Below are 14,054 nucleotides of genomic sequence, written 5' to 3'. Positions count from 1 at the left end.
AGTATTCAGTTCTTTATGGATGATATGGGGACGAAATCTTCTTCCAAATACCATGCACAGTGGCTTCTGCTGCTGCCTACTAGACCAAAATCCTTTAAACAGTAGAAGCCAAGGACTTCCCTATGCACTGATCAGATGCTCAGTCAATAAGAAGTGGAGGATTCAACCATGGGACCATGCAAGGAGGTAATTTCAAATTAATGAGGTGTTAATGAAGACATCACAAGCTCTTGCCTTTAATGCCTCCTTTGGAGATTCCATTAACACCTCTTTAGCTGGAAGTTGAAGTTGGAGATTTCTTCCTAGTCAAGTAATTTCAAATGCTATGCTTAATTTCAGAGATTGGAATCTACAGGTTACCGTGAAGCTGGAGATTTCTTCCTAGTCAAGTAATGAATGTTTCCATTTTTAAAAGCAAAGGATGGAGGGTCATAACGTTGCACCCCCACTCAAGTGATCCTCGCTATAATATCTCTCCAGACTCATGGTCCTTTCCTACTTATATTACTTTCTGCAAGCCCTTTGTTTAAGTCTTTGTGTTTTCATTAGCTTCATCCATTACTTCGGCAGTTTTACCCAAAAAGGTTTGAACTTCGAATTCCATGTCTTTTTCTTTTTTTTTTCTTTTTTTCTTCTTTTTCTAAACGTACTTATGATGTTGAGCTGTTTGGACTGATTATATGCAAAAACATTGATATGGGATTTAATGGTTTACTCTTTGTGCCATTACTGTTTCTAGTTTTTTTTTTTTTTTTCCCTTAAAATTCCATCTTTCTCATAACTCATCCCAACCAGGAGTCACGATTAGGAATGCAATGCTGCATTCAGGTGTCTTAAGGGTGTGGGCTTTATTACCATTTTCATATATATGCTTGTCTTTTTTTAATATATGTTCAAAAAATCCGTAGGCGGTCGGTGGCGGCAGGCATGGGCCTAGAGCCTAGAGTAGTAATCAGGGCCTAGGTACCCTTTTTTAAAAATAATTATTTTGTATTATAAATTATAAATTTACACCAAAATCATGCAAAGTAATAAGATATATAAAAGAAAACTTTAATATTTTCCAACCTTGATATTATCTGACCTTTATTTTTGTATTTTCATAAGTAACCTTGATATTTAAAAAAAACTGCAAAAAAAAAAGAAGAAAAAAAAAGTATAAGTAGGCCCATTTTAAAACAATGTTTAAGGCCATTTTACAAAACCCAACCCGTTAGTTATATTAAAAAGTTGGTCAGATATCTTCTTCTTCCCACCGTCGCCTTCTCCTTCCTCTCTCTGTTTCGATTTCATCTCTCTGTCTCGATCTCTCTCTCTCTCTCTCCGTCTTTCTTCCTGACAAGTAGCGGATCCTGCGCGCTTCAACCGCCCTTCGTCCACGCCTCAAGGGCAAAACTCCCTCCCAGACCCGCCTAGAGCCGCCTAGGCCTCCCAGGCGGGCCCCCAAGCGCCGCCTAACTCCCTGGCGCCTACCCCTAATGATTAGGGTGAAATCGTGGGGGCGTCCTCTTGCCTAGCGCCAAGGCGCTGCCTAGGCCGATTTTTTGAACCTATTTAAGATTACAGTTTTTTTAGTGTAAAAACCAAACAAAACTGCCATAAGTGGTTTGGTTTTTTGTCCAAAAAAAACGTGGTTTGGTTTCGCCGGTTTGAATGATGCATACGGTCTTTCGCCCACCACTTTCGTATAAAGAAAAAAAGAAGAAAAAACCAGATCCTCCTTTAAAAGGACAGCAGAACCTGTAGATCAAAACGTTAATGCTGCCTATTTTTCTTTTCCAACTAGTTAATGTCATGAAACCATGCACCATGCGTACAAAAATTAATTTCACTTTAATTTCATGCTGTAACATTTTCTCTCTCGTTCACCGTAGTTGATTTGTTGAAGTCCTTTCATGTTTAAGCAGGGAAACAACTGAGTTTGTACAAGGAAAGGATAAAAAAGCCAAATTTGTACTTTCTTACAGTATCAATGGCTGTGAAGAAGAATGTCATAAGCTTGAAGGCCTTGGTGGACAAGGGGAGCAACACAATTATCTTCGTAGAGTCTGATAACGATTTTATTGATGTTCTCTTTAGTTTCTTGACAATACCAATGGGAACAATTGTCAGGCGTGCCCGTAAACATTCAGTACCACTGGAAATAGGTTGCATGAGCAATTTGTACGCCAGCGTTGCGAATATCGATGTTCGGCATTTCCAGACTGAAGCATGTAAAGAGATGTTGCTATGTCCCCACAATGGGGCTGAATCTCATTGCAAAAACCTCAAACTGAAAATTGACAATGATGAGCCGACACGGTACTTTCTGTGTGATAGTTGGCAATGCACCTTCGAAAATAAGTCAATAAGTCATTACAAAGGTGTTCTGTGTCAATGTGGAAGATGCATGAATCTGAAGTGCCCACTTTCAGTTTCATCCTCTGCTGAGCAAGGTGGGGGCATCTTTGTTAAAGAATCAGCTAGGTTCATAATTACTGATGATTTACATGTGATGTCCCCGTTATCCATGGCAAGCAATCCTGTATTTACAAAGCTTGGAGCCATGAATGAGAATAGCACAACTGAACAACGGAATTTGAATATAGGAGCTCCTGAGGTAATTGAATGCTGTTTGCCAATTGTTTTATTTTTCTTTTAATGCAACTGTAGTGTTTGTGGTTTCTGACCTCATGGTATTTTTTCCAGGTTTTGAACTTGCTTCTGCGCTCATTAGTATCAAAGAAACCTCTGTCCGAAACTATACTGAAGCATGTACCAAATCCGAATTTGAGCCTTTTGAATCTGGATCAACTAATATTGAGACGTATTGAATCTCTATTGCTTGGAGACACGATGAATAAGGAAGAAGAAGAGGAAAATATTGTTGTTAAGCTGACAGTCAGCGTATCGAAGAATATTGTTTGTTATGCAGAAGCAGGGGAGGATTTTGTTAATTTGCTCTTCAGTTTTTTGACTGTTCCACTTGGTTTCATAGTAAAGCATATGAGGGATGCCTCTTTCAAAGGGTGCATTGATCAGTTGCACAAATCTGTCAAAGATCTTGATGAGCAGCACTTGAAGTCAAATTACCACAGGGAAATTCTACTGAGTCCTAAGATTTATCCTGGTTTTTGCTACGAGAACCGTCATTTAGGAATTGAGGATGGCCCGGTGGCCTCGTATTATTATGCATATTGGCTGGATGGAGGTTTGCAGGATATATTGGCCACTGATAAAACACTCATCCCTTCTAACGCAGTGACACTTCCACTCAAATTGAAGCATGATAAAAGTACTCAAGGGTATTTGAAAGCATCAACGGCATTCATGGTAACTGACAAGCTGATCATAAGGCCTGCATCTCCTTTCTTTGGCTTTTCGATTATAAATGAATTGAAGGTACCTTTCACTGACATAAAGGAGGAAACTGTTGAGGTTGGCAAGAAGGAGGTGAGTTAATTGTTTTCAATTTTCATGTTGCCCTTTTCACTGCACCCTTCTCCCTTTTTAATTGTTGATGATTCTTGTGTTGTTACTAATCGTAGGCTTTGCGTCTTTTGGTGGCTACTTTTCTTAGCAACTCTGCTCTAACCGATGTCTTCATTAGGCAGCTGAATCAAGAAAAGTCTATGAAGAGAGCTTGCTTATCTATTCAAATTATGATGATGCTTCGCCTTTATACAAACTAGAACTCCAGTATGGATGATACTGTGTTTGCGCTTCCTTATGGATAATGCTAATGCTAGCATACTAATATTTGTAGCAGACTCATAGTCATGGGTTCAATTGCTAGTAAAGATTACTTTATGCAGAATATTTAATGAACATTTGTTTCATGAATGACCTGCTGTATGCAATAATAATGCAGGCTTTGTTTTTCTTCTAGAGAAAAAAAGGAAAAAAGAAAAAAAGAAAGAGGAGAAGTGAAGTTGTAAAAAACTATGAGTTCTTTAAGGATGAAATGAATGGGGATGAAATCTCTTTCCAAATACCATACACAGACCAAGATCTTTTTTAACAGTAGAAACTCAGGACTTCCCTATCTATTGATTAGAGGCCCAGTCAATGAAATGGGGCCCACTGGGCCGTGGAGGATTCAGCATACAATATACAATCTCAGGGCCTCCGCCATGAAGAAACGGGCCATGCAGACAAGTTCTTGCTTCTTCTTTTTTGTGTGTGGTTATTTTCAAGTTACATCACAAGTTCTTGCCTGTTTAATTCCTTCGGCCAGTAAGGTGTTAGCCCAGTTAGTTGGGAACATCCTCCATTCCCATCTCTTGAGATTAAACATGTGAAATTTATTCCCAAGAAGTTCAATTCTCAAACCAAGTCATAATTCTACATTTAATTCCAGTGATTACATTACAGGAGGGAGCATTTTTGCTCACTACATTAACTAGAGGTGTATGCTCACCACTACTCTTAAAACATAACACCTGTCCCGTAGTTAACCTTAGTTAAGTTTTATGTGAGAATTTAAAAAAAAAAATTGAAAAATGGCCCACAGCCCAGCACTTCTCTCCTCCTTTCTTTTCTTTTCGATTTTCCCTCACCTCCGACCCTTCTCTCTTCTCTCTCCTCTTGCCAGCACTCTCTCCCTCACTTTGTTTCTTGTTCAGCCCTTTTAATGTCCACAGCTAATCTAAGACTGGGTATGCAAAATGGTGTGGCTTGAGCATGGGATTGAAGAGAAAATTAAACAAACACAGAGTCTACCTTGATGCCCATTACATGAACTTCATCTGGGTATCTCTGTGCCAGGATTTTGAACACTTGTCCGTCCATTTGGGGTGGTCCTGAGGCATTTTTGGATTGATTTATACGACCCAAGCCATGTTTGAGCTTGTAAGCTGAAATGTGCTTGCAGGGTTTGGGTTTGTACATGAAGGTTTTCTAGTCGACATCGTTGACAGAGATTGAGAAAGGAAGCTCTGATTTGTTACAAATCAAAAATAAAAACTGTATTAACAAAAATGGCAATAATAATAATAGATTAATGATAAATAATAAGATTGGCAAAGCAAGATCCAATATTCCAGTAAAGAAAGAGATGGAAGGATTTGTTTTGGAGGATGGTTACGGTGCGAGAGAGTGAGAAATACAGAGAGAGGAGAGAGAAAGGTCCCGTGTGGGGAGGAAAGTGTTGGGCTGTGGGCCATTTTTCAATTTTTTTTAATTCTCACATAAAACTCAGCTAAGGTTAACTATGGGACAGGTGTCATGTTTTAAGGGTAGTGGTGAGCATACACCTCTAGTTAATATGGTGAGCAAAATGCTCCCTACAGAGCATAGTGGGGCCATATTTCTTCCTCATTTTTTTATTTATTATTTATCATAGTTAGAAAGGGGGAGGGGGAAATAACTCCCAATCTCTCAACCCAAAGTTTGAGGCCAAACACCACTACCACTACCGTTGGCATAAATTTCTTCCTAGTTAAGTAATGAAAATAATACTTTCCTTTTGGAAAGCTAAAATGGTGGGTCATAAATATGCACCTCTGCACCCTCACTCACCTTACAATCTCTCCATGCTCATGACCTTCTTCTACAAGTTCTACTTCAGAAGCTTTTAACTTTCAGCTGACTCTTTCTTTTTAAGTCTTTGTGTTTTCATCACCTTCATCCATTACTTCGGCTCGGCAGTTTTCCCAAAAAGGTTTGATCCTTGTTTCTTTCCATTTCTTTTGAGATGTTTGGACTCAAATGAGTAATCTGCTTGATATCAGTATGTCAACATCAGTAGGAGTCGGAGTACTCTTTGTCGAATTGGTCCTTGTCTAGAGATGTAGTGTTAAACTCCTCAGGCTAGCTCAGTGGGAAATATATAGTTGTTAACTTGTTATGACTAGGATAGGAAAGAAAGAAAAAAGAAGCGCTCCCGTTTCACTTCCTCCATGACTGAACATGTAGCCAGTAGATTATATATCCATACTGAAATTGCATTGCATGCTTTAAATTTGACAGAAACAGTCATTACCTGTTTTAAATTTAAATCATATTTGTTATCTACTTGAGCTCTGCCTATTTATTAAACTATAAATGCTGGAAAACTCTCTCTTTCCAGGCAGTAGATTAGTATATTGAAGCTCCTTTCATGTTTTGGTTAGTGAATTTGTACAGAGAATTGACAAAACGAAGCCATATCTTACAATCTATGGGTGATAAATCTGTGAGCACCATTAGCTTGAAGGCCTTGGTCGAAAAGAGGAGCAACAAAGTTATCTTCATAGAGTCTGATAATGATTTTGTTGATGTTCTCTTCAGTTTCTTGACAATTCCAATGGGAACAATTATCAGGCTTGCTTGTACACGTTCAGTACCACTGGAAATAGGTTGCATGAAAAATCTGTATTCAAGAGTTGAGCATGCTGATGCACGTGTTTTCCCAACTGAATCATGTAGAGAAATGTTGTTATGTCCCCGCATCTCAAATTCAAATTGAAAATTACCAATGGTGATCCCACGCAGTACTTTTTGTGCTCTGATGGTTGCAACAAGTTATTTAGTTATTACAAAGATGTTCTTTGTGAGTGTGGAAAACCCATGGATCGTGAGATGTCTCTTTCAGTGGGAAAGTTGAAAAGCTCCTCTTTTTCGGATGATGGTGTCTTTTGTAAAGGACTTAGCGGATATATAGTAAGTGATGATTTAGAAGTGATGCCCCCATTAAGCTCACCAGTCTCTTCTTTCCTTACTAAGGTTGGTGTGATGGATGCAACCACTACTGAGGAGATGACTTTCAATGTAGGAGTTGATGAGGTAATTGAACTGCCATCTTGTTATGTCAACTTTTCCTTTTGTTTACAAGTGGCTCTCTCTGACCCAGTCTCTTGTTCCAGGTTTTGAATTTGCTTATATGCTCATTTGTGTCTAAAACACCTTTGACGGATATTCTGCTGAAGCATAAACCAGAACCAAAACTGAGCAGTGAAGGTGTTCAGCAAGGAATAGGTTCTAAGCGGCAAACGACAGGAGACACGGTGAAGGAGGAAAAAAAAATTTCTGTCAATCTTTTGGTTAGCAAATCTAAGAAAATGGTTTGTTATGCAGAAGCAAGGGAGGATTTTGTTAATTTACTCCTCAGTTTCCTAACTGTTCCACTTGGGTTAGTACTAAAAGAGATGCAGGATAGCTCTTCCTCTACGAAAGGCTGCATTGATCAGTTGTACAAGAGTGTCCAAGATCTTGATGAGGAATACTTAAAGTCAAATTACCACAAGGAAATTCTAATCGCTCCCAAGCTTTATCCTGGTTTTGGCTATGATAACCATCTTTTAGGAATTGAGGACGGCCAGGAAGCCTTATATTATTATGCACGTTACGTTAGGCATACTACTGTCCAGGAAATATTTGCTAATGATAAAACCCTTACCCCTTCTAATTACAGAGTTCCAGTCAAACTGAAGTATTGCAAATCCCTAGGCGATAACAAAAGTGATGCAGGATTTTTGAGTAGACCGGCGATGTTTACAATAACTGACAGTCTTATGATAAGGCCTATATCTCCTCTCTTTGGCGTTTCTGTTTTGAACGAATTGAAAGTGCCATTCGCAGACATTGAGATGCAAACTGTGCAGCTTGGGAAGGAGGAGGTTAGTTATTTTTTGTAATTAAACTTTGTAGCAACTTATTATAGTTGATGGTTTTCAGTCCCTTACACTTGCATTGTACGCACCTAATTTTCTCTGCCACTGCTTTAATTTGACTGCTCATGCATTGTCTGTGTTTCTTCTAGTTTTGAAGCTTCATCACGTGCATATTCTTTGTAGTTTAACTGTTGTTGTCTCTTGGATTGTTACTTGCTGCAGGCCCTTCGTCTTTTGGTGACCTCTTTTCTTTGTGACTCTGCTCTCACCAGTGTGTTCCTCAGTCACATTAAATAAATAACTGTATCCCAGACAGCTCAATTGCCTAATATGATGAGGTGATGCTTTTGTTGCTACAAACTGGAACCATAGGCCAATATGATGCCCATTGGTGTAACTTTTTTGCACTTTCCATGCCCTCCTGTTTCGTTTTTGTTTTTCTGTTTTTTTTTTTTTTGCTGAGGTTTAAGTTGTCTTTAAAACTTTGTAAATCACAAAATTAACCAACCATGAATTATAGTGGATTAACGAACGAGGACATCATCATCTTCGCAACCTACACCTCTAATTTGCCAAGTGACTATGCTCATTACAGTTGATGATTTGAATCAATCTACAGATATTGTTTGTGTTTTTATGAATGCCACATCAACCTGACTGCACATAGAGTATTTGAGTCTCTAATAGCTTCAAGTCATCTGATTTAGTGGATATCTACCAAGAGGAGATTTCTGATGACTAGTGATTTTCTTGCTTATTGCAGGCTTTGCATCTTTTGTTTGTGCCTCTTCTCCATCAATACCTGCATTGGGAGCCGAAGCAAGAATAATGAGAGCTTGGTTATATAAGGTCCATATGAGGATCTATTTTAGTTCTTTTCATCTTCTCTTCTAAAAGCTTGTATTAAAATAGGACTCTGTTTGCATGTGGTATCTTCTTTAATTTCATCAACCAGTTGTAAGTTGTAAGACTGAATCCCATTTGTTTGGAGACACAATGAATGAGGATGAAGAAAACATTTCTGTCAAGCTTATAGCTAGCAAATCAAAGAAGATAGTTTGTTATGCACAAGTAGGGGAAGATCTCGTTAATCTGTGGTTATGAATGATTGCTTGTATTTTGTTCTAATCATTGTCCGATCTTATTCAACAATAACTTCGAATGAACTATGGTCATGAAGTAAAAATTACAAATTCCACTAAGCTAGCTATGACTAAATTTGCAGTATTTGATCTCAATATGGGTTGGGGTTTCAATTTCATCAATTTAAGCATTCTAGCTACCGTGGGACACCCAACGAACTGACTGACCAGTCCCCTTAAAATAAAAATAAAAAAATTCAAAATTCAAAATAAATATATAACTGACTGGCCTTCTTGAGCGCGAGTGTAACGTCGGCGTCCCTGCGAGATCGGAGGTCCTTGATGGCCTTGGCGTTGTGGAGCGTCTTGCTGTGCTCGTAGGAGGACTGGAGGTTCTGGTGGAGGCGCTCGAGCTCCTTGATCTAGTAATTAACGGATTCGACGTCGCCGAAGAACTTGTCGAGGTTGACGCCGCCGACGACAGCTCAGTCACGTGATCGTCGTTCGAGTTCTGCTCGCTCCGGAACCGCGAAAACGACCCTGAGAACAAGTCGTTCATGGTTGCTGTTTCTCAAATCCAAAACGACCTTGAGGGCAATTTTTTCAATCTGTTTTTATATTTTATCATTTTATATATATTTTTAAAATCAGTCAGTTTGTGAGTGGGTCCCACAGTGGCCACTTACCACAAGGTCAACCTAAATGGAATGCTTAAATTGGTCTAGTTTGAAAACATTGAGATGTAAATTGATGAAATTAAAACTATATAGCCCAAATGAATTGATGAAATTAAAACCCAAAACCCAAATGAACCCAAACATTGAGGGGTTTTTGGTCGTTAGCCCTTGTCTTTATATTCTCTTTGCCTGACGTGAAAAGCTTACCTTGTCATCCAAGTTTTTCCCCCAGCATGGAGATCAGATGCATATAAGATCTCAAGGCGCCACCCCAGCCATGAAGAAAAGGGCCATGGGGGGACCATCCACTCAACTCCAAGCTCTTGCCCTTGGTATCTCCTTTTTTTTATCAACACCTCATTAGCTGCACTATGCAGGTCACAGTGGGACTGGCTTTAGCTTTTCAATAATGCATTACTAACTATAGCTTTTCAATTAAAGTTTAGTAAGTAATAATGCCCCTAGATTTCTTCCTAGTTATGCATCATACATTGAATACATAGGTTTAATTGAAAAGCTAAAGCTTAAATGTCCTGCTCCACTCAAGATTCATCCTCTATAAACTTAATCCACAATCAATGCTCTCTATAAGTAAGTCCTTGGCTCTTTGCCAAGTAAGTTGTTTCTAGTCTCTCATATCAGCAAAAACAGTTTTCACATTTCAGAGTTAGTGAACTACTTTGATCTGTAATTGTGCCTGATTATTTAGAATATTACCTCTGCTTTCTTAAAATTTATTTGCAATGTTGTTGATTATAGTTTGAATCTGGATCATTTCTCCTCGACTATTGTTTAGTTTCTGTCATTTGCTAATTGGATTTGAATAGAGAGAGGATATTGATCCAAGTTTTTTTTTTCTTTTTCTTACAGTCCATGGCCGATAAATCTACCAACAGTATTGAGTTGAAGGTCTTGGCAGACAAGGGGAGTAACAAAGTTATATTCATAGAGCCTGGCAATGATTTTGTTGATGTTCTCTTCAGTTTCATGACAATCCCCATGGGAACAATTATCAGGCTTGCACGTAAACATTCAGATCCTGTGGCAATAGGTTGCATGAACAACTTATATGCAAGTGTTGAGAATTTTGACGATCAAGAATTTTGGATGCATACATGTAAAGACATGTTGCTGCATCCCCGCAATGCAGCCGATTCTCAGTGCAATGCCCTCAAATTGAAACTTGACGATGCTAAGCCAAGACGCTACTTTATGTGCTGCAGATCATGTAACTTCTTAAGTTATTACAAGAATATCCGCTGTCCTTGCACGAGACAAAATGTTATGGATGAGGAGAGGAGTTTTTCATTCTGTGCTTCTCAAGATGGAAGTGTCTTTGTGAAAGGACACAAACCAGGTTTATAGTTACTGATGATTTACAAGTGATCCCCCCAAGTTCATCAGCCAATTCTGTATTTACTAAGCTGCATGTCATGGATGTGGATGCCATGGAGGAGTTGACTATCAATATTGGAACTGTTGAGGTAATTGATGGCTAGGCCTTATTTGTTTTTGTTTAAAACTGTATCGTTGTTTCTGATCTGTTTATCTTTTCCAGATTTTGAATTTGCTCATGTGCTCCTTAGTGTCAAAAACACCTTTGACTGAAACCCTGTTGAAGCCTAAACAAGATCCTAAATGGAGCAGTACAATTTTTGATCAGGCAATACATATTGAATCGCACATGTCCGGAGACTCAATGAATGATGAAGAAGATAAGATTTGTTTGAATCTTGTGGTCAGCAAATATAAGAAGATGATCTGTTACGCAGAAGCAGGGGAGGATTTTGTTAATTTGCTCCAGTTTCCTAACTCTACCTCTTGGTTTTATAGTAAAAAACATGAAGAATGGTTCCTTGAAAGGTTGCATCAGGCACTTGTACAAAACTATCCAGGATTTGGATGGGGAATACATGATTTCAGATCACCACAAGGAAATGCTACTTGATCCCAAACTTGTTCCTGGTTTTTGCTATAAGAATAGTCTTTTAGGAATTGAGGAGACCTCATATTATAATTATTTCTCTTTAAATTTAGTTATACCTTCACTACTGATAGATCCCTTTTCCCATCGGAACCAGATAAACTCAAACTGGTCAGTTCTGATTCCGTGGATTTAAGTGCTCAAGGATTTCTGAAGAGACCCGCGAAGTTTGTAGTAACTGACAATCTGGTTGTAAGACCAATATCTCGGATCTTGGAGCTGCAAGTTCTTAAAGACTTGAATGTGCCTGTCACTGACATTGAGGATCAAATTGTGCATGTGGGCAAGAAGGAGGTGAGTTATTTATAACAAATTTATAAATAAACCCAATCCTAGACTGCTGAAGTATTTTTTTGGGTGTGTTTATAAATGGGTTTTGAGTGTGTGTAATGATAGTTTTTGGGTGTGTTTATAAAGTGTTTTGGGTGTTGGATTTTTTTATAATTTCTACTATAATGTTACATGTCTCCTCTGAGATTTTCTATATTTGTCTGTATATTTTCTAGTTCATAGTTAATTGATTGTTTCACTCCACTATAATATTGTGTTAATTTCACTTCAGCTTGGCTGCATATAAATTATCTTTGTGTCTGTTAAGTTTTGAATTTTCAAGTCCTTTGATTTAGACTTATACTGGATGCCTATCCAGATGAGTTATATATGATCATTGACTCTTGAATTTGGTAACTGTTGCAGGCTTTGCATCTTTTGTTGGCTTCCTTTCTTTGCGACTCTGCTCTGACCAATACCTTCATTGCGGATCTTAGGGAGCCAAAGCAAGAACAATGACGGGTTTGTTATACTTACAAAGAAGAGGTTGCCTTTGTTGTTACTACATAAGAATTCTAGTAGGCTATTGATCTGAGATTAACTTTTGTGTGTACATGGTATGACCTGCATACAAGGTTTGCCATTTGATCATTTTGGGCTGTAAGAAACTTGTACTATTTTGTTAGATCTCTGTCTTACCTTATGTTTGGTTAAATTATGTTATAGTCATTGTCCAAAACCAATCTTATTTAAGAATAGATTGAGGCTAGTCAACCATGAACTATAAATTACAAACCCATAAAGCTTTGACCAAATTTGCAGCATTTTAGCGATCCCACCTCGTTGCACCCAAGTTTGAGTTACCTTCCAGTAGATTAGATTAATTTAGAGTAGTTATAAAAATAAAAATAAATAAAAATTTGCAGTACGTATTTGATCTGATATAAACAAGCAATATGCAGAATTTGATCTGTGTGTGGTTCTGCCATGATCTGACTTTGCTAATGAAGAGATTGATCGCGTTCCCAATAGCTGGGTCATCAAGGCGGGACCTAATCTTAATAATCCAAGTTCCCATGCGTGAGTGGCATGTGGTTGAATTGTTTTTCTTTTTCTTTTTAAGTTTAAAAGAAATAAAAGGTAATTGAAAAAAGTTGAAATGAAAATTGAAAGCAAACTGACACTGAGGTGCCATTCACTGACATCAAAAGGTAAAATGAAAAAGTTCTGAAGCTTCAAGTCATCGGATGTAGTGGATATCTATATATATCAAGAGGAGTTTTCTGATGACTTGTGATTTTCTTAATTACCGTAGGATTTGCATATTTTGGTGGGTTCTTTTGTTTGTGCCTCTGCTCCGATCAATACCTTCATCATTGGGAGCCGAAGCAAGAACGATCAAGATGATGCATTTGTGTTAGTAAACAAGACCTCAGGCTTACACTTTGCGTATTGGTTTCAGAGTACTTTACTTTTTAAATTTAGACTTTGGACTTTATTTTGTTCCTTTGGTATTTGTTCTTTATTTTCATTTGTTTTAGTTGTTTGGGTTCTTCTCTGGTGTCCTTTATTATTTCTGGGCTTTTGGCCTGGTTTGCCATTTTGGGCTGTAACCTGTACTGTTGTTAGATCTCTATGGTTGAGTTGTCAACTATGGACCAATGGACCGTTATTGTTGGTACCTTAACTACCTCGGAGAGAGAAGGTCCAATGGACCTCTAGGTGTGATTTTATCACAAAAGGCCTCAGTGTATTTAAGAGTGAACCACCTATATTTAAACTGTATATTATTGTTGTATTCCCCAATGTGGAACTTATACATCATAGCTTGTATCAAGGCACGTTCACCTATAAAGACAACCCGGTAACAATTGTCAGGCATGCCCGTAGATTCTGGTAAACATGCAGGCTTGTTTTTCTTCTAGGAATCGTACTATTTTCCTATGTATAATTCAACCTTCCTCATTTCCTATGTATAATTCAACCTTCCTCATCAGTTGTTGGAATTAGCAATTAAGTGCATCAGTGTCTTTTAGAAAACTCAGCGGAGGCCTACCCGATTTACAAAAAATTGATGAAAGTTAAATAAAGCAAAAAACTAATTGGACCAAGAAAAAAGAAAGGAGGAGTGAAGTTGTAAAAAGTTTTGAGTTCTTTATGGACCAATAAAGCAAAAAACTAATTGGACCAATAAAACAATACTCTCTATTTTAACAGCCCACAAGTAAGTCCTTGGCTCATCATCTTCATCATCTGAGAAAAAGAAAAAACAAATATAATCCATAACTTGATTAAGCAAGCAATAATCTATAACATACCGAAGAAACGAAAAAATCTATAAAAACGTTTTGGTTTCTCGGTGCATATTAAAAGCTTTAGTCTTTTTTTTCTTTTTTTTTTGTTGTAAAAACTTTAATTTGAATTGTTTAATATAAAAACACACCGGGAATGTTGACAACTAAAGGTGGGA

General features: G+C 37.9%; 2 protein-coding genes, 1 long non-coding RNA gene and 1 pseudogene across 8 annotated transcripts; 3 read left to right on the top strand and 1 right to left on the bottom strand.

Moving 5' to 3' along the window:
• Window positions 1–439: 439 nt before the first annotated feature.
• On the top strand, window positions 440–3,971 carry LOC103320250 (uncharacterized). Of its 3 annotated transcripts, none has more exons than XM_008221899.3 (4): window positions 440–584; window positions 1,908–2,599; window positions 2,689–3,432; window positions 3,528–3,971. In XM_008221899.3, exons 1-4 carry the CDS (start codon window positions 485–487, stop codon window positions 3,669–3,671), a joined length of 1,680 nt encoding a protein of 559 aa, XP_008220121.3. In that variant the 5' UTR covers window positions 440–484; the 3' UTR covers window positions 3,672–3,971. The 3 variants fall into 3 exon arrangements, with proteins under 3 accessions (XP_008220121.3, XP_088900379.1, XP_088900380.1); XM_089044253.1 differs by having other exon boundaries at window positions 451–584; window positions 3,590–3,971; XM_089044254.1 differs by having other exon boundaries at window positions 451–584; window positions 3,560–3,971.
• Window positions 3,972–5,504: 1,533 nt separating this feature from the next.
• Window positions 5,505–8,599, top strand: LOC103321024 (uncharacterized). 3 transcript variants are annotated; one of them, XM_089052721.1, is made up of 5 exons: window positions 5,505–5,641; window positions 6,093–6,744; window positions 6,825–7,577; window positions 7,794–7,909; window positions 8,335–8,599. In XM_089052721.1, the coding sequence occupies exons 2-4, from the start codon at window positions 6,400–6,402 to the stop codon at window positions 7,866–7,868; spliced, it is 1,173 nt and encodes a 390-aa protein (XP_088908847.1). In that variant the 5' UTR covers window positions 5,505–5,641; window positions 6,093–6,399; the 3' UTR covers window positions 7,869–7,909; window positions 8,335–8,599. The 3 variants fall into 3 exon arrangements, with proteins under 3 accessions (XP_088908847.1, XP_088908843.1, XP_088908849.1); XM_089052717.1 differs by having other exon boundaries at window positions 6,050–6,744; XM_089052723.1 differs by having other exon boundaries at window positions 5,521–5,641; window positions 6,106–6,744.
• Window positions 5,519–12,269, top strand: LOC103320258 (uncharacterized; annotated as a pseudogene). Its single transcript, XR_016127090.1, has 4 exons — window positions 5,519–5,641; window positions 10,201–10,814; window positions 10,889–11,608; window positions 12,011–12,269. The product of XR_016127090.1 is annotated as an uncharacterized LOC103320258 (transcript).
• On the bottom strand, window positions 8,055–9,686 carry LOC148921389 (uncharacterized). Its single transcript, XR_016127092.1, has 2 exons — window positions 8,944–9,686; window positions 8,055–8,373 (listed from the first exon to the last, which is right to left on the bottom strand). It is a non-coding gene; the product is annotated as an uncharacterized LOC148921389 (long non-coding RNA).
• Window positions 12,270–14,054: the final 1,785 nt, after the last annotated feature.

Source organism: Prunus mume, linkage group LG1 (assembly GCF_029339155.1).
Source record: "Prunus mume cultivar Tortuosa linkage group LG1, ASM2933915v1, whole genome shotgun sequence".
Taxonomy (NCBI): Eukaryota; Viridiplantae; Streptophyta; class Magnoliopsida; order Rosales; family Rosaceae; genus Prunus; species Prunus mume.
The sequence above is the reverse complement of the archived record's forward strand: the minus strand, read 5'-3'. Positions and strand labels throughout refer to the sequence as shown.

Bases quoted from the DNA above. Each gene is read 5' to 3' on its own strand.
- LOC103320250 (XM_008221899.3), top strand. From the start codon at position 485: ATGGTCCTTTCCTACTTATATTACTTTCTGCAAGCCCTTTGTTTAAGT. The intron at 2,600-2,688 runs GTAATTGAATGC...TATTTTTTCCAG, and splicing joins TGAATATAGGAGCTCCTGAG to GTTTTGAACTTGCTTCTGCG. The intron at 3,433-3,527 runs GTGAGTTAATTG...TACTAATCGTAG, and splicing joins TTGAGGTTGGCAAGAAGGAG to GCTTTGCGTCTTTTGGTGGC.
- LOC103321024 (XM_089052721.1), top strand. From the start codon at position 6,400: ATGTCCCCGCATCTCAAATTCAAATTGAAAATTACCAATGGTGATCCC. The intron at 6,745-6,824 runs GTAATTGAACTG...CTCTTGTTCCAG, and splicing joins TCAATGTAGGAGTTGATGAG to GTTTTGAATTTGCTTATATG. The intron at 7,578-7,793 runs GTTAGTTATTTT...TACTTGCTGCAG, and splicing joins TGCAGCTTGGGAAGGAGGAG to GCCCTTCGTCTTTTGGTGAC.